This window comes from Cadophora gregata (assembly GCF_030347475.1).
Source record: "Cadophora gregata isolate MNR1 chromosome Unknown scaffold_20, whole genome shotgun sequence".
In the NCBI taxonomy this organism is placed as follows: domain Eukaryota; kingdom Fungi; phylum Ascomycota; class Leotiomycetes; order Helotiales; family Ploettnerulaceae; genus Cadophora; species Cadophora gregata.
The window spans coordinates 69,277-87,211 of NW_026695943.1; the positions used below are offsets into that span (position 1 = coordinate 69,277).

At 48.4% G+C, this 17,935-nt stretch overlaps 8 protein-coding genes across 9 annotated transcripts; 3 read left to right on the top strand and 5 right to left on the bottom strand.

Annotated features, from left to right (window-relative positions):
* Nucleotides 1–1,936: 1,936 nt before the first annotated feature.
* ONS95_008480 (uncharacterized protein) lies at nt 1,937–2,799 on the bottom strand. 2 transcript variants are annotated; one of them, XM_058502036.1, is made up of 4 exons: nt 2,591–2,799; nt 2,190–2,514; nt 2,084–2,130; nt 1,937–2,033 (listed from the first exon to the last, which is right to left on the bottom strand). In XM_058502036.1, exons 1-4 carry the CDS (start codon nt 2,599–2,601, stop codon nt 2,027–2,029), a joined length of 390 nt encoding a protein of 129 aa, XP_058349206.1. In that variant the 5' UTR covers nt 2,602–2,799; the 3' UTR covers nt 1,937–2,026. The 2 variants fall into 2 exon arrangements, with proteins under 2 accessions (XP_058349206.1, XP_058349205.1); XM_058502035.1 differs by having other exon boundaries at nt 1,937–2,130.
* Nucleotides 2,800–3,667: 868 nt separating this feature from the next.
* ONS95_008481 (uncharacterized protein) lies at nt 3,668–4,401 on the top strand (the record flags this gene model as incomplete). The annotated part of the gene is made up of 2 exons (XM_058502037.1): nt 3,668–3,789; nt 3,936–4,401. 2 exons carry the CDS (start codon nt 3,668–3,670, stop codon nt 4,399–4,401), a joined length of 588 nt encoding a protein of 195 aa, XP_058349207.1.
* A 609-nt stretch (nt 4,402–5,010) lies between these two features.
* On the top strand, nt 5,011–5,721 carry ONS95_008482 (uncharacterized protein). Its single transcript, XM_058502038.1, has 2 exons — nt 5,011–5,415; nt 5,485–5,721. The coding sequence occupies exons 1-2, from the start codon at nt 5,280–5,282 to the stop codon at nt 5,631–5,633; spliced, it is 285 nt and encodes a 94-aa protein (XP_058349208.1). The 5' UTR covers nt 5,011–5,279; the 3' UTR covers nt 5,634–5,721.
* A 93-nt stretch (nt 5,722–5,814) lies between these two features.
* ONS95_008483 (uncharacterized protein) lies at nt 5,815–6,246 on the bottom strand (the record flags this gene model as incomplete). Its single annotated transcript, XM_058502039.1, has 1 exon — nt 5,815–6,246. One exon carries the CDS (start codon nt 6,244–6,246, stop codon nt 5,815–5,817), a length of 432 nt encoding a protein of 143 aa, XP_058349209.1.
* Nucleotides 6,247–6,378: 132 nt separating this feature from the next.
* On the bottom strand, nt 6,379–7,465 carry ONS95_008484 (uncharacterized protein; the record flags this gene model as incomplete). The annotated part of the gene is made up of 4 exons (XM_058502040.1): nt 6,379–6,997; nt 7,060–7,158; nt 7,213–7,328; nt 7,391–7,465. 4 exons carry the CDS (start codon nt 7,463–7,465, stop codon nt 6,379–6,381), a joined length of 909 nt encoding a protein of 302 aa, XP_058349210.1.
* Nucleotides 7,466–8,275: 810 nt separating this feature from the next.
* Nucleotides 8,276–10,255, bottom strand: ONS95_008485 (uncharacterized protein; the record flags this gene model as incomplete). Its single annotated transcript, XM_058502041.1, has 1 exon — nt 8,276–10,255. The coding sequence occupies one exon, from the start codon at nt 10,253–10,255 to the stop codon at nt 8,276–8,278; it is 1,980 nt and encodes a 659-aa protein (XP_058349211.1).
* A 527-nt stretch (nt 10,256–10,782) lies between these two features.
* ONS95_008486 (uncharacterized protein) lies at nt 10,783–14,272 on the top strand. The gene is made up of 2 exons (XM_058502042.1): nt 10,783–12,096; nt 12,162–14,272. The coding sequence occupies exons 1-2, from the start codon at nt 11,571–11,573 to the stop codon at nt 14,219–14,221; spliced, it is 2,586 nt and encodes an 861-aa protein (XP_058349212.1). The 5' UTR covers nt 10,783–11,570; the 3' UTR covers nt 14,222–14,272.
* A 2,494-nt stretch (nt 14,273–16,766) lies between these two features.
* Nucleotides 16,767–17,665, bottom strand: ONS95_008487 (uncharacterized protein; the record flags this gene model as incomplete). The annotated part of the gene is made up of 2 exons (XM_058502043.1): nt 16,767–17,171; nt 17,234–17,665. The coding sequence occupies 2 exons, from the start codon at nt 17,663–17,665 to the stop codon at nt 16,767–16,769; spliced, it is 837 nt and encodes a 278-aa protein (XP_058349213.1).
* Between the last annotated feature and the right edge of the window lie 270 nt (nt 17,666–17,935).

Genomic DNA, 17,935 nt, shown 5'->3' on the forward strand with positions numbered 1-17,935 from the left:
TCTGGTTCACATATCACATACAAACACACGAGCTCCATTCGTTTCACACAGACTGAAAAGCCAGGACGAAGCCTGTGGGAAGGCAGATATCACAATTCAGTGGCCTACATACAGTCAAGACTGTTCACGCCGAAGACAACACGGATGTGCAAGATCAACAGCTCTCATCAAGGGAGGACTCAATCAATTGAAGCAAGGAGACAGATGTCTGCAGCGGCACATGTAGGCTGCTCCAGAGTGACGCCAGCTGCTTGTAGTAGTAACAGCACTATATAATCAGACCATTGAATCCACTATCTGGGATTCTGTATACTTGTTCATCAAACAGTAATTCTGCGTAAGTTAACGCATTCCGCTTACTTCATCATCTAGTCTCCATTTTGCAAGCAGTGAATTCGGCAAACAGCTGATCCCGCCATTCTGGAAGCGGATCTCCAGGTTGTTACACTGACTCGTTACAACTCACTGTGGTCCCTATATGGCGCAGCCGATAATGGCATTCCGTTTGCGGAGCTTCAGATTTCTCCTCCAGTAGACATGGGAAATTGGAAGTGTGATGAGGCACAAGCGCTCGCTGAAAGTCAATTCAATCCAAGGGCGACCCTGCAATCTGGGCAGAGTTTTAATGCGACTTTTCTGACCTGGCATTTCCTTGGCAGTGAATTGGGATAGAGTAGATCCGTGGACTTATGGGATTCAGACGTCAGTGTGGTCCCAGTGGATTCAAGTGGAGTGTGAAATGATACCCACCAATCGAGGATCGGAAACTGAATTTTCTCGGTGTTCTTCACACAACGCTATAGATCCACCGTAACGGCGATGTAACCCAACCTCAGATATAAGACATTTCCGTCTTAAGTAGTTTATATTCAGGATAGCCAGTGATTTCACTCAAGTGGTGTGAAGAAGTCGTGCAAAATCAAGTTCTGAAAACCGCATACCAAGCTGTAACTGCAGCTTTGTACGGAGTGCGGACTGCTGTCCGTCAATCATTAACCCGTCCACTCTTGCGTTTTCGATTTTCAACCCACTGATATAAGACATGGTTCCCTTGGCCTGAATATTCTAACCTCAGGCACTTACTCTACTGAAAGGCAGTGGAGTCTACATAATATGCACTGGTGGAGCAAAATCCCACTTGGCTTACGCCATGCAAGAGTCGGTCTGAAATGCGATTTTCAATTGTGATATACGTGGTCTCCTGAGACAACTCAAAATACCCATCTTGACATGTGCGTGAACTTGAACTTTTGCGCCATTTTGCTTGAGTTCCGATCAATGTTTCCACGAAACTCAACGCTGCCGTCCTCGTCAGCCTCACCGTTGGACGGCGTCGAGATCGTCCCGTGTGGCTTGCTCATTGACAGGGTTGGGTGCACGTGTAAAACTCAATTTGGACGAAGAAACCTGATCTGGACGCACTAAATGCACATCTCAAGCCGTGTGCCGGGACCCATGTTTCGATGGGCTGGCAAGCGAGCCGTACAAGGGTCTTTTCAACGTCGATTTGGTGAAGCCTGGAGCACATTTCGTGATGATACGAGTTGACTGGTGAGGAATCCAGCTTTGAGCGCTTCCGAGCCATCTAATATTTGTGGGGCAATTAGGAGATGTACGCAAGAGCAATGGGGTGGCCAAGCCGGAAACGCGAGTGCTTCCGTCGCGGTGGTTGCAAATGTTCCATGCTTGGGCAATCCTAGAGGCTGGTCGTGCTGTTCGACCCGGCGAGGAGATTGAACTTAATCGGAGTGGAGTCTCTGCAGTAAGCAAAGTAACAGGAGGAACCCAGGTTCACCAGGCAGGTGTGTCCTTGTTCCAACCTGGTGGGATGTACCATCAACCCGGTCTCTCTGAAGGCACGCAAATTCAAAATGCTTTTCATGGAGTTTGATAATCAGATCAGACAAGATGAATGTGAAAGCAAAGAAATAGTTTTCTCGATTCTATCTCCTTTTTCTGCTACTAGTACAAGAAGTATTGTGTGTTGTACAAGAATCCCAAATTCAGAAGAAAACGCCGTCATATATCATCGTCTGCTTCGTATCAGAAACCACTCCATGAGGTAAATCTCGGCGCTTCTCACAGTAAGCCTATAGTCACATCTCCCTTGACTCTCGCGTAAAGGTCGACCTACACAATTACATCAGACCTATGGTTACATCTCCCTTGACTCGGGCGTAGAGATCTACCTCAACTTCAAGATCCAGCTCGATTTTGATCTTCAAACTGCTGTCTCGCTCTTGTGCTGGTTGTGGACGATCCTTAATTCTAGACTCCCGGATGGCACCTGTCCTGCCACCCATACTGCCAGTTTGTCGGTTCTCAGCTGGAATGATTTGTTGTTGTTGTGGTTGTTGGTATTGCTGTTGTTGCATTTGTTGATCTGGCTGACGAGGGGCTCTCTGCATCGTGCGCTGACTCTTCTTTGGTGTGGGTTGGACAACCTGTTGTTGTTGCTGGTCGTCGGACTCTGATTGGTACTCTTCCTCCTCCTCAAAGGTCTGTTGCTTCTCGCTATATGGAAAGCCATCATTAGTTTCGGTCCCATATTCAAGCTGAATCAAGAGCCCGGGTCATGTGGGAGACTTACTGGTCGGACATTGTGCTTGGATTATCTGACTTGACTGGAGAAGACGGTCTTGTTGCTGGAGGTGAAGGTGGGAAATGAATATTTGCTTTGATTGGGTGTCTATATGCTGTTGATTCTAGGCGAAGACGATGTATGAAGAAGAAAGCTGATGCACACTTCCTGCCGTGTTTACTTATAGAGAACCGAATCACTTATTGTTCTCAGATAACCAGTCAAAGCAGTGTTTGATCATCATGACATAGCTGGCAAGCATCTTGAGAAGTGTGAAAGTCCAGACCACAACAGATCGTTTGGGAAACAAGTTTAGGGAATCCTGGTAACGCTTCAAGCCACAGGCTGCTGATCGCAAATTTCCCACCAGATCGCAGCCATGTAACTCTGATTACAGATGCGTCATATCACCCCTCAAGATCGACGTGGGGCTCACGGGCATAATCTTCAAAGAGTGGAGAGAATCTAGAAATGTTATGGGTACCCCCCAGCAAACAGCGCCGGGACTGCACGAGAACCGCCACATCACCGAGAAACCCAGCCTTTGCATTCATGTCTGAAACATGGAGTAGAGAAAAACAAGATTCTACTTCTCCAAAAATAAAAGAAGATTGCTAGCTTCTTGGTAGGAATTGCGTGTCTGCCCCTCCAACCCGAGAACCTAAGCGGCTGATCTGCATGCCAGGCCCACCTGTCAACACAACTTGGTTCAGGTTCTAGGCAGTCCGCTTCCTTCGAACTAGCGCACTTGGAAGTAAACATTAACCCCACTGGGTCATCATGAGCTCTCAAACTGGAGCAAATTTAATTTATATCTCAGCACTTATTGGTTTCAGTAATGACTTGATGCATGATACGAGCACAGGGACACTCCCACAAGCCATGCCTGGCTGTCTGAAACTACATCATAGCTCCAGCGTGACAGCTGAGCATGCTTCAGAGCTCCCATGACAATGATGTAATATGGTATACTAGATTGTTACCTGCAGTCTGGTTGTTCCCGTGTAGAGATGGGAAGTACAGATTACAGTGTGAAGTTCTGTGTTAGAGAGAATTTTGACGCCTATTCTGTGCTCGTAGATCAGTATGCCACTTGGAATCCTGACCTCAATTGCTGCCTGTCCAGCAATTATTGGAACCACAGAAGCTGTTCGTCAAGGCCAGAAACAGAATGCCAAAGAAGCTCACCGAGGTCGAAAAGCCAACTTGTATGTCACCTGCAATGACCCCTCACGGAAAAGTCGTGATATTCATGGTGGGACCGTTGTCCTTCGCAACAACAAGGTGAGTTCACTTCACAGTGAAAGTGATACCGATCAAGCTTTTCGAACCATTCGAACTGAGATTAATCTAGCTCTATGTCACAAAATGTAAATCCGAAGTCGAAGTTCCTGCCAAAGGAGGGCGAGGACAACATCACAAGTCAAGGTCATCAATTCGCGGGATATTTCTTCGGTTACCCAAATAGCAACTGGGGACGACGAGGCGAGGGATACGTATCGACGATCTCAGATGACCCTCCACAACTCAACTGGATCTACATCGACAAAGACACATACGAGATCAAATATGGCTTGAAAGTACAAGCAGAGGGAAATTTAGTTGGGCCTTGGAACATCACACCTATAGACAGGAGGCTAAATTTTGATGGGTGGGAAGGGTTCACTGTGGTTGAAGAGGAAGAAGGTGTTTGGGCCCTGTACTTTGATGTGGATGATGATGGCCTGGCACAGAAAGTCGAGGTGACGAAGAGGATAATGGAAGTTGAGCTGACGAGGAGGGAGATTAAGATGAGAAAAGGTGATACCATTTTGAGATAATTGAGGAGTCACTTGGGAGTTCTGGCGTTCAAAGGAGCTTTAAGGCATGCTTAGTATTGGATCTTTAATACAGGCTCTCGAGAGAAGTTTGTGAGGATCATGTGAGATTCATCGGAGAGCTTTGCCAACCGACCCAAATGACACTATCTAGAACTCTTCGTTTACTGGTAGAAATCGTACCCATTTCCAAGACACCTTCCAGCAAGTTAGATTTCTACACTATCTCTCAGATAAAAAGACGATTTTAGGCGCCAGTTGCCCTTCTAGTAGCCTCGGATCAGCTGTCTAGACGTTTCTTGACTCCACCAATAACAGCACCAAGGCGACTTATGACTTCACGCTTCTGAATCTAGGACCCTGAACCATGCCTCTCATGCCTCATATCGAAAAGTGGAAAAAATGGCACTTCAGAAAATCTCTCCCTGGCAAAACGATTATATCAAATGCCACAAACACATCTAGACCTCCTATCCACCTAGTCCTGGTCAAACCCATTCCACTTCCCCCGCCATCCCGCTGATCTCTGACACCTACTCCACATGACACATCTCAAGCCACAGCCACATCATCAATAACTCTCCTACCTGAAAGTGACAGCAACACAATGACGTTTGAGTTTGGAAGGCAAAGACCAGTAACAGGTTTTCGGAGTCCGAGAAACAGCTCTCAAGCTTTGCGAGGTTTTCGAAATACAGTCCCCGTCCCTCCTCTTCTTCCGTGCCGCCGTCCGAGCAAAACCACTCACTCAAGTTTCCACTTCAAAACGCACATCACACCATAGCATAGCAGATTCACTCACGCTATTTGACGCAAGACTATCCAAGAGTTCTTTTACCTGACAAATCCACCTGACCATCATCCGAAGAACGATCGGCAAGATGGATCCCAATGTCAACGTTACCCCGCAAAACCCGATGAAGAAGGAGGATACGTATTATGAGGCTACGATGAGGTGGATTGAAGATACGTACTTGAAGTACTTTGGACAGAACAGGACATCATATGGTATCAAAGGTTTGTTTTTATCTTTACCTTGGTGACTTCATTATGGGAAAGGTGGGAAAGTTGGCTGATCGGAAATAGATACATTGAGTAAGACAGAAGTCACTGGAAACAAGGACATAGATGGCATCCAACATGCTGTGGGAGAGACAGTCGGCAATGTGTTTGCGGAAGATGGGCTTGCTGCACCGGTCGGGAAGGTAGTGGATAAGGGTTTGTTGTCGAGATGAGTGGCGGGAAACACTTGATGAGAATGAGCGGATTTGACTACTTGATGATATGATGTACAATTACTCCAAAGCAGGATTATGACTACTATGAGATTTTTACAAATAAAAGGTGAAGTATACAAAAAGTACATCATTAATGTCGTAACTCGTCAATCTCGCCCACGCTGCCTCATACGAACGCTCACACGACCAAATCATCCGCTGGCAGAGGCACCACCATCGCCTCTTTGAGTTCAATATCCTCTCCTCCATCATCTGCCTTCATCCTCTTGATAAACTCCTCATCAATAGGCAAAGGCGTCTCCGCCGCTCTCTTCAAACTCTCCTCATCAACCCCACCATCCACCAACTGCGGCATCTCCGCACACCTCAAGATAGCCTGCAACTGGAACTCATCTTCACTCTTATCCTTCTCCTTCGACAATCTCGGACTCAACATCTTGCCATCATCATCCCAAAGCTGCGACTCCGATTGCGTCCTGGTGAGCTGTTCCCTTGTCGGCTTATACTCATCCACAATCTTCCTCGGATCGTTCTTCGCCCATTCACTCACAAGCGTCGCAGATGTCTCGAGCATCTCATCGAACATCTCGTTCTTTTCGGGACGGAACATGCTACAGTGGGCTTCGATCTCGCTTTTTGCTTTCTTGTTGGGCTGTTCTTGGAAGATTTTTGCGGCAGCGGCTTCTTTCTCAGTGGGTACGGCGCAGAATGTACGTTTAGGGACGAAATAACCGCCGCTCCACTAGCCGTTTTCGCCGAGAGAGGTGTAGAGATCTTTGATGCCCAAGCCTTCGAGTTGGCTGAGTCTTTCAAGCCGGGTCGTCAGTTGTGCTTGTTTCATTAGAGCGCCGACGAATTTAAGATGGCTTGCCATCCATGCAAAGCCTTCACCAATACTGTCGCGACTCACGTAGGTGAGCCCTCGCGATACATTGTCTTTGTAGTTGATGTTGTAAGGATTGAGATCTTCCTTCTTGATTTTTGAGAGGGAGGTGCGGATGCTATCTCTGTGGATGTACGCCGCGACTCCTCCTGCCACGATAGCACCATATGTTCCGGTACGGGCAGCAAGTGTCTGCCAGCGCATCCAAGAGGATGCTTGAGCTGTGGTGGCTAGAGCTGAAGGAGTCGATGCTCCAGTGAGGGAAGAGGATACAGTTGAAAAGATGTTCCAAACCGAGCTCAGGTTCTGATACTGTGAGAATGCTCCATACGCAAACATGGAGCGAGACAGCCCATTGAAGGGCGTGTCAAAAGTGAGGACGCCATGAATCAGCGGGAACATCAACATCTGCCCTGGTATATTCGACACTGGTCTATCGTCAAGCACCGAGAATAATGCGTCGGCTGCCACAAAACCTCTGGAAATTACAACTGTCAGTTATGGAAATTGTGTTCGCGATACTTGGTACGGCGGACATACCCCATAGAATGAGCCACCAAGACTACCCCCACTGAAGGATCCAGAATAGCAGATGGAGTCGCGGCATCTCTTTCAAGATTGGTAACCTGATCTTGCAGCCTGCCATTCATCGATCAGTAAGAGATGCAAAGTAGCATCGTGCAAACAGCATACCATTCTCTGAATGTCTCCACACAAGCGGCTAGATCCCCTCGTGTCTCGTATTTGGGATATACTCTCGTCTGCACATCCAGATGTGGGGACTTTTGCGACACGGATTTCTTGAGTGCCTAGAGATATGGAGTCAGAGTGTGGATTGCCCTCATAAAGTTGGATTTCTTGGGGAACAAACGTCTGGAAATTCAAAGAAGGTCTCTTCGTCTCCTTTGAAGCCGTGTATAAAACACAGCAACAACGTCTTGACCATTCTCGCAATACCGTCCGTCTCACTGTGCAAATGCCTGCGTCAACTCTCAACCTTCAGGGTGGATATGTCAAAACACCTAGATCTCGATCTCGATCCTAGAGTTTCTCTGACAAAGACCTGATGGACACCACAGTGGACCTTCAGCGGCGGGGTACGACGACCTACCCGCCTCATCCGGTGATGCAAACAGTGGACCTACTCACTCCACCCCAAAACCTAGCGATGCACAGCAAAGCACGAAAAACAGGTTTTGTTATTGTCTGCAACAATGCAACAGTCCCAAGAGTCGAGCTAGAGATCCTTTGATTTTGCTTTTCGAGCACATGGATGAAGCTGCATCACGAAGGCCTGTGGCACGGCAGAGGTGTGGCGGAAACTCTACTCTAGACGCTAGATGTCAGAATTGCAAGGACGTGGCTGAGGAGTCTGTGCGAATTAATTCAAACTCAATCCCACGAGGAGGGCTAAAAACTGGATTTCTTACGAGTCAATGCATTTGCAGCGTTCTAGGTTTGACATCGTAGAAATTTCATGTGAAAGAGGATTGAGTGGGGTTGCACGGACGCGAGCTCGTGGGAATCCAACGGGTTGGACATTTGGACATTGCGGTCATGGATTTGCAAGGGGTGGCTTCTCACAGGTAGAGGAATTTCATGAGTGATATGGGACAGTACTGGTGCGTATCGATAGGAATGGTAGAAAACAAATGATAAGATTACAAAGCTAAACCAAATTTACATACAGTTCATATTCGTCATACATAATCAAAACAAAAACAGTCCAATCCAAACAATCAAGGCTGTGACAAAATTACTGCTGCTGGAACGCACCCGGGATCTTGATCGTGAGAGTCGTCCCGTTAGGGTTCGTCTCGACTTTGATCTCAATCCCACTGACACTGACATTCGCCGAGTCAGCGTTCCCACCAACCTGATCCTCACCATGTTTAGTCGCGATCTTCGATGCCTCATCACCCTTCGCACTCGCCACTTCACTCACATTCCCCAGAACTTTCCCAGAATCGTCCACGATTGCACCCGCATCATTCACACTTCTCCCTGTCATGGATTTCAAGTCTCCCGTGACCTTTCCCAGATGTTTCCCTGCTTTATCATGTACGTTTCCTGAATCGTCAACTGTGTTTCCTGCGAGTGATTTGGCACCGTCAACAGCCTCCGTGACTTGTTGAGTTGCTCCCCCAGCGAGATCTTTGCCTTCCTCTGTAGCACCCCCAACAGCTTCGGTCGCACCGTTTGTGAGACCTCCCAGAGTATCGGTAGCTCCATTTGCCAGTTCAGTTGGCTTCCCTGCTGCACCACTGACTGCCTTTGTGGCATCTCCAGTCATTGACTGGGCTTTGTCTTGGACGTCTCCGACTGTAGGCTGTGCGCTGTTCTGGACATCGCCCACAGCGGACCCAGCTTTGTCTAGGTCATTACCAACTGCTTTTTCAGCGGTATCTTTGGCTCCCTCAAGAGCACCACCACCTCCATTGTCACCAAGATCAGGTGCCGCTCCCTTGCCACTATCAACAGCGCCGCGAGCAGTAGAATTTGCTTGCTTTGTTGCGCCATCGACTTTTTCGCCAACAGAATCTGCGACACCACCCAGTAGCCCACTGGACTTCTTCTTTTTCTTTGGGACAGTATCTGGGAGAGATCTGGCCTTAGTTCCAGTATCTTCTGCGGTATTCTTGACTCCATTCAAGGCATCACCTCCGGCAGACCGATCCGGCGTATCTCCTAGACCAGGAAGAACCTTAGTAAGTCCTTTCGCTGATGAAGTTGCCTTGTCTGTGGCACCTTTGGCGGTATCTTGAGCCTGATCTGAAAGATCTGAAGTTTTCTTCTGAGCGTCCTTCGTGACGCCATTTGTGGCTTTGTCGACACCTTGTTGAGCTTGTTCTGGAACTCCAGATGCTGCGTCTTGAGCCTTCTTAGGAGCTTCACCATCAGTATTGGTGACGCCATCCAATGGCCCGTCATCGGACTCTCCATCATCCCAATCGTGATCCTCCTCGTCCTCATCCGAGTTCCGCTCGCTTTGGTCATCGCCGTGATCATCAGACCCATCGTCATGATCGTCCTGATCATGCACACCATTAGTGACCGACTGATAGTCATTCTCCTCCTCCTCTGGCTCATCATCGTCATGCTCCGACTCAGAAGCCATTTCGGGCTCTGGCTCTGGTTCAGGCTCTGGTGCTAGAGCCGGCTTTTTCTTTTTCTTCATGATTGGCTTCTGAACATCTGGCGGCGGAGCGGCGTCATCGTCAAACTCGGAATCTCGACGTTGAGAGGAAGACTTTGCTTGATCTGGTTGAGGCTCTTGGTCGGCATCTGGAGCTGGAGACTCCGCTGGAGGCTGAACTGGCCTCTTCTTTTTGATCACCTTCTTTGGAGTCTCTTCGGGGTCGGTAGCTTTGGCGTTGTCAGAAGCTTGAGGAGTTGGTGGAGCGACATCAGCAGCTGGTTTCGGAACTCGCTTCTTCTTCCTGATGGGTGATCCAGGAGATTGACTATCATCTTGCTGAGGGGGAGGTTTGGGAGAAGATTTGGAAGCGGATTTCTCAACGCCGTTGACATCTCCATTTGTCGGGACTTTCTTCTTTTTCAATGACGATGGAGTCTTATTGGGCATTTCACCCTGGCCCATAGGCATTTGAGGGGCCTTCGGTGTTCGTGGAGCAGACATGATCGTAAATGTAAAGAAGTGTTGAAAGTGTAGAGTTTGAAGCTGTAGAAAGAAAAGATTCCGAAGGTTTAATGGTAAAAGAAACTCTGAAATCATGTAGCAAACCTGCCTTGAGATTTTTCTTGTTGTGGAATCAGTGACGACGGAGACGGGGAGCTATGACTTCGTTGAAGCATCCAGCCAACCGTGCATCCCGGCCTGTCTCGTCATGGCCCACTTCGTACTCTGGGACAAGTGTGCGGGGTATGAAAGTTGCATCTGCATGCTAATCCTGCTTTTCGCTTTGATTTGCATAAGCACAAACGCCGTTTGCGTAGTTTTTGTTTCTTGTGGCTGATCATGAGCCTTGGAATATGGAGCTTGGTGGGTTTCGCCACGGTTGAGAAAGTTCAAAAGCCAAAGTCTACAGTGCCACACCTGTATGTGACAAGCTCTGCATTGCATCTTACTTTAGCTCTCACGCCGCAGAGACATTTCCCATTAAGGAACAAAAGGTATATGTATAGATATGGTGTATGCCCCATGTTTCAAGGACACGGCTCCGGATGCAGCCCAAGCATCAAGCATAAAAACAGGATAGCATTAAGAGACATCACAGCCGGACATAACTCAGCCAATGTAAAGACTTGAACTCTGTTGCATTTGCCGCCAAATATATGTGACTTGAACTATTGCAGCTCTTAGCAGGGAGAAACGAGAGAGAAGACTGCACTGCAGCAGATAGTAAGGTGACGAATCCCAAGAGTCGCCTGCAAGTCTCCATCCAATGATCGGACAAGATCGACATTGCAGTGATAGAAGGAGCGAAAGTGCCATTCTGGATTACTGCTGCATTTGCAGATGTATGTGGAGGATATCCCTTGTTGTTGATACTACCCAATCTAGCGTAGCGTAGTCGCCTCGGGTGGTGGCTGGTGTTCTACAATAACCCTAGCAAAAATATTAGCGAGGGTTTGAGGGTCAGCCACGGGTTTTTCTCTTGGTTTCCGCAGGATCGACGTCCAGGCTCGATGATCTCAGACAGGGACCTAGCTAACCCTGGGACAGGACTTGATCGACGATGTCAGTAGAAGCGAGATGTGGCTTGAATGTTGACTTTGGCTGGCATCATTCTTGCTCAGGGTGACGGAGCTCGGAGCTGTCACTCCACAAGTTTCCATGTTTTGGATCTCCGGACGGGATAATCCTTTTGTCTAGGCCCAAGATGCGGAGACCAAAACTTGAAATTCTGTGGAAAGGATTGGTTCTGGAGTGAGCAGGACTGCTATGATGAAAGGAGGCGTCATGGCGATGCTTCAGGGCCAGGTTCCAGGAGCTTCATCCCGTCTAAAGGTTTATTTCCTGATGCAAGTAAGTGGTTGGTCCTGGAGGAAGGGCTGTGTTTCGCAGTCAGCTCTGTAAACACTCATTGATGACGTCGCTTCTTGCTGAAGCTCATCCTTGTCTGCTATTTGAGTTTAGAGATACTAATATGGGTGCTTGTTACTCTTCCTTCTCAAATCTATACCATCTATCATTCTCGATTCAATACCCATACATCTTTCCACATCCACCACAAGATCGAAATATAATTGTAACCTCACGTCACAACAATCAATCACCATTCAAGATCATCAGGAGGCTCTCACAGCAATACAGAGCTTCACACCATCCTATCATCATGACGGATGTTGCAAGCAGGCAGACGGGCAGTATGCCCAAGGTTCCAAGAACTCCAAGCAACAGCGGAGCTCCCAGAAAGACACCAAAGAAGAGTGATACAAGCAAATCCCTGAAAGGTGACAAGTCACAAGTCGACGACGCCAAAACAAGCACCAAAGGAGATCCGTTTACACAAAACGACCTCGAGAGTATGGCTGAGGATCAGAGTCTCGACAATGCTACGAATGATGGCGTGGAAGAAGAGTCAGAAGATGACGGCACAGAGGTCATCCCAGGTCAGTTTTTCAAACACATGTCTCACAGACAGTCTAAAGATTGGAAATATTAATACATTCGATAGCTGGCAGCGTAGACAATGAAGGAAACGTCTTGGACAAAGACGGGATCACCATTGGACATGTACACGGAGAGGCGGTATCAAATTTCGAAGGAAGTTTGGTAGATCAAGAGGGTGATATCCTGGACGCGGAGGGAAACGTCATAGGGACAGCAGACTTGGTACAGAACGTTTCCAAGTCCGCATCTGGAGACAAGCCATCGCTTGAGGCTCAGGCTCCATTCGGAGTTCAAGATAACGGCGACATCACGAACGCTACTGGATCAGTCGTAGGGAAGCTCGCTGAAGGAAAACCCCAAGATCTCGTCGGAACTGCCATCACAGCCATAGATGCCAGCGGAAATCTCAAGGCCGAATCGGGGAGTACCATCGGCAAAGCAGACCTGCAGGAAGGACTACTCGAAGACGCCACTTCCAAAAAGCCAGATGAGACAGTCGATGATGAACAGCTGTCGGAAAAGGCAGACAGTGCCATTGAGCTGCAAGATCAAGAGACAGCAAAGCCAGAACTGACCGCAGATGAGAAGTCAGGTCTCAGCGCTGACAAAGATGTGGACAATCTGAAGCCTGATGACTCAGCGTCTCAAGTTGGTGGCTCTAAAGTCCCAGCTGATGCTCCCAACGTGGCGGAGAAGAGGGGACAAGCACAAGATCTTGGCTCCAAGGTTGATCCTGCCAGTGCTTCGAGAGTTGCAGAGGGAGATGAGGTAGCCAAAGACTTGAGTGCAGATGGATCTGAGGTGGCCAAGGAATCAAACTCCAAGGTTGCTGGGGAGCCCCAGGCAGCCGAAAACCTGGACGCCAAAGCCGTCGACGGTGAGGCACCAGTTCCGGAGATTACAGAAGAGCCCGAAGAGCTGAACGAACTCGACCCAAAGCCGGTCGATGAAAACCAAATCGCTGAAGACACTCCTGAGCAACCAGATCTCTCCATCCTCAAGGACATGAAGGTAAACAAACTTGGGAAAATCGTGGACGAGAATGGCATCCCATACGGCCAACTCATCGAGGGAGATCCCAAGAAATTGGCTGGTAAAAAAGTGGATGTCGAAGGTCAAATCTGGGATGACAAGGGTGTCATCATTGGAAGGGCAGAACTGCTGCCAGAAAGTGACCGCGAGGTTACTTCCGCACCATTCGAAGATTTTCCAGATTGTGTCGTGGATAAGTCAGGTGATGTCTTGTTCGATGGCAGGATCATTGGGAAATTGGTGCAGGGTGACGGCAAGAAATTGGAGGGGAAAACCGTTGATTCCGATGGGGATATTTTGGATAAAAATGGGAACTTGATAGGAAAGGCAGAACGATTCCAGGAAGAGGACATTGTGGAACAGGAGATTGTGAAGGCTGACCTCTCGATTTTGGAGGGGAAAAAGGTGAATAAGGCAGGGAATGTGGTAGATTCTGAAGGGAGGCTGTTTGGGCGTGTCATTTCGGGTGACAAGACCAAATTGGTTGGGAAAACAGTAGACTCCGACGGAAATATATGGAGCGAGTCAGGGAAAGTCATTGGGACCTCAGAACTTCTGGATGTGGATGACAGGAATCCATCAAAGGATTCACCTTTCGAGGATTTTCCTGATTCAGTACTTCGAGATGATGGGAAAGTGTTATTCCAGGGGAAAGTAGTGGGAAGACTGGTGGAGGGAGATGCCAAGAAATTAGAAGGGAAAAGGGTGGATGCTGATGGGGATATCACAGACAGTTCAGGGAACGTTTTGGGGAAGGTTGAACGGTGGAGCGAAGAGACGCCAGAAGCTGAGAAAATTGACCTTTCCATCTTGGCAGGGAAGCGAGTGAACAAGTTGGGGAAATTGGTTGACTCCAGCGGGAGTATCTATGGGCGCGTCGTCGATGGGGACATCAAGAGTCTCTCAGGGAAAGTATGCGACAAAGACGGCGCTATCTGGAATGACAGCGGAAAAATCATTGGAAGGGGAGAATTGGTATCGGACAGTGAAAGGGACGGACAGAAAGAGGGGCCATTCAGCGGGTTTGACTCCCCAAAAGTGAACAAGGAAGGAATGGTTGCAGATTCTGTAAGTGGATGTCAGCAATTATGACTGACTTGCCCGCTAATCCACCTATAGAAAGGAACAATCATTGGACGTCTCCTTGAGGGGGATATGAAAAAGCTGTACGGCAAAGCAGTTGACGCGGATGGAGAAGTCATAGACAGCAACGGGAACTGTCTGGGAAAGGCCGAAAGGTGGGATGAAGAGGAAAAGGAGAAGACTCACAGCCCAGTCGAGGGTCGAAAGCTCAATCGCGAGGGGAACGTCGTGGATGAAAATGGCGACCTCATAGCCAAATTGACGGAAGGAGAGATCACGAAGTGCTCTGGGAAAGAGATTGACGCTGATGGAGACGTGTACAACTCGAAGAACCAAGTTATTGGTCACGTGACACTTCTTGATGAGATTCCAGCTGAGCCTGAACCGGAGGCAGAGCCAGAGCCAGAGGTGGTCGAGGAAGAACCAAAAGAGTCGCAGGAAGAGATTGATGCCAGGAAGCAAGTCGAGCAAGACACAAAGCTGGCTTCTCGCATGGCATACACCATACAGGAGTCGATTGATAAGATATCTCCTATCCTCAAGAACATCACGGATGTAAGTGCTTGATCCTTTGAGGTCGTGAACATTGCTAACTAGCTCAGGAAATCGATGCTGTCGAGCGCCAAAAGGAGGCCGATCGTGACGAACAGAAGCTGGTCGAGAAAGTCAAGCCTCTCATTGAAGAAGGCGGCCGCATCCTCACGGAGACAAATGGTGCGATCCGTGGAATGGATCCTGATGGCAGAATCACGGCCAATGCAAAGCAGAAGGCTGCTACCAGAGAAGCGACACCAGAAGAGCACCACCTTGCTGAGCTTCTGAAGGAGGTTAGTTGATCTGTACCAGAGACCAAAGCTTATACTAACCTTGCCACAGCTCACCGGAAACGTTACGCAAACAATTGAGAAGGCAAAGAAGAAGATCGCCGGGATGCCGCACGCCAAGAAGGAACTCAACCCTCTCTGGGGTCTGCTCGCAGAGCCATTGGGACAGATTCTGGCTGCTGTTGGTCTACTCCTTGCTGGTGTCCTGGGTCTTGTCGGTAGACTCCTGAGCGGTCTGGGACTTGGAGGACTACTTGATAATCTGCTCGGTGGTCTAGGTATCAAGGGTATCCTCAAGGGGCTTGGTTTGGGAATGGTGACTGAGTCTCTAACTGGTCGGAAGTAGAGCTTGAGGGGTTTGTATATGAGTAATGATTGTTTTTGTTTGTTTGTACCTCTATTGGCAATGGTTGGTGGACAGTGTGTTCTTGTATGATCGTAGTAAATGTATCATGATCTTCCAATATCGGGTCGAGCTCTATGTTCGGGGACGTGCGCCATCTCCATAATTCACGAGTTGAAAGCGCCCATGGATTTGCGAGGCATCTCGTGTATCCGTGTGGCAATTTCAATGTGATACTCGAAATCATTGGGTGCAATGCTGGTCGCCTTCGCTTTGGAAGATTATCTGACGACGTGACGAGACGCGGGTGAGGGTAGCACTGTAATACGTCAGCAGCCAGCCTCATATCGCGTCTCGATTGTCTCGATTCCGCAGAGTAACAGACTAACGATGATAAAAGACGAGACTGATTCTCAAGTCTTTGGTAATGCGAAAGACATCGTGGTGGAGCCTGGTCGTGTTGCGAGATGTTCAGTCCAGGAATTGACAGAGGTCGATGTCAAAATATGGTTGGGACTAGCGCGCGCCACGTTATCACATGACGAGGAAGGAGCAATCATGGTGAACCACCAACAAGAAGCCAAAACTTTTGTTACATTCCGGCCCAGATCGGGTTCGACATAAACTATTCACGATTTTTGAATTCGTTCACGTTGCGCTATTGGCACAGTTCTTGTGAATGGCTGTTATGGTTGTGGAGACACCTTGTAAACCTACTAAACCCATCCCCGAGCGGGGATGATCAGGAACACTTGCCCTTACTCTCTCTTAAGTAAGACTTTAAGCCAAAACAGGTCTCCTATTCATCACGGAAATAACATTGGTGTTGAAGTGCAAGTTTTAGCACCCTGGAACAGGGATATCAATAAGCGAAAGATCAAAACAACATTTGGCTGCACAAGCAGCTCCACAGTACCGTTTCTGCCATTACTAAAACGACTGTTCAAGATCATCAAAGATCAATTAGTGGTTCAGGGATACAGCGGGGGAGATAAGTTTGGAATATCATTTTTGATTGGACAGTATCGAGTCGTTGGGAACGGCTCAGCTCGCCGCCGCCCGGCGGACACCAACACTCTCAATGAACGAAACATTCCGGTCACTCGGGCGACTCAAATCACCCTGGCATCTACCAGCTTACAAATGCCATATTCTGAAAATGAGCAAATATACGTAAAGTCCTAATTTGCATTTAGATATGGGTTAACGTCCCCGTCTTAAGTGGAACGAGAAAACTCGCAACAGGTCAAATATGGCTTCCTGTTCTCTTAGATACATCAACTAGGAAAGGGAGTCCCCATTCACAGTTCATCTTGAAAATTAGACATCCTCTAGCTACAATAAAACAAAGCTGCTTGACAGAGAAGCTGGCGAGTTGGCGCTAGGATCAAGAATCGCAGCTTGTATTACCACAACTTCCCGTGTCTCTTGATACAAACACAACGCCTGGCGCAGAGACGGTTGTAGGAGCTTGAGAGAGCGCATATATTTTGCAGATCCCTCCACCATTTGGTGTACGACTGAAAACGACAGCTGTGCAATCATTCAAGTCGTCACAGGTCTGAGCACATTGTTGATAGTTAGCAGACGAGATGGTCAGGGCTGGGTCCGTCGGGGAGTCGGTATCACATGCGACGGTGTACACGCATTGGCAAACGCGGTCGATAGGAAAAGGACCCGGTGTACATGTTGGGGCAGCTGGGGCTGTGGTTGTTGTCGTCGTCGTCGTCGAGGTTTGGGTTGCTAAAGTTGTACTCGTTGTACTTGTTGGCCCAGGTACAGTTGTTGTCTTCTACAAGCGGAAGTTCCGATTAGAGAAGGAAAGTAATTGCAGCAGTCGATTGTTACACTCACAGTCGTTCTACCAGGCTTGACGAAAGCGATGCAGGCTGCTTTGATGACATCACATGCAAAGGCTTTGATAGGGACCGGCAGACCCCTGATGGAACATGTTGGGTTTGCTCTCCTCGCTGGCGGCGCCGCACCAGTAGTCACTGTCGCAGTTGCGGTAGCAGTGTCGGGTGTGATAGTCACTGTCTGGAATTGCTGAGGTCCGGTCCGAGTCTGTGTAGTTGTGCTCTTCACGATTGGTACGAACGACGAGCAAAACGCAGAAGCTTTAAGAGCGATCAGTATGGCCTTGCAAACCTGCACAGCATCCCGTTGCTCAAGAGCATCACGAGCAGCGACTTGAGGGTTTACCGAATTGTCTAAGGGTACCAGGACCGTGGCCAAGACAGCAAAGAGGTTGGTAGCAAAGATAAAGAGGGACCACAGAAACTTCATGGTGGTCTTCGTCGCCAAGCTAATGAGAGTGTGTTTGAATTTGAATAGATAGCATACGGGTATTATGTACATAGAGAGGGTCTCACTTCTACTTGTGGACGTCCCTGGTAGCAAACAGAATCATGTTCTGGACGTGTTCCTGATCTGGGTCTGGAAGCCATCTTGCGAATCCAAGACTTCTGATATGTGCCAATCACATGAACGATGGCGCATCCTGTACGAATATTCGGTGAAGAGAGCACCACCTGCGGGTCGGTGTTCTTGACCATC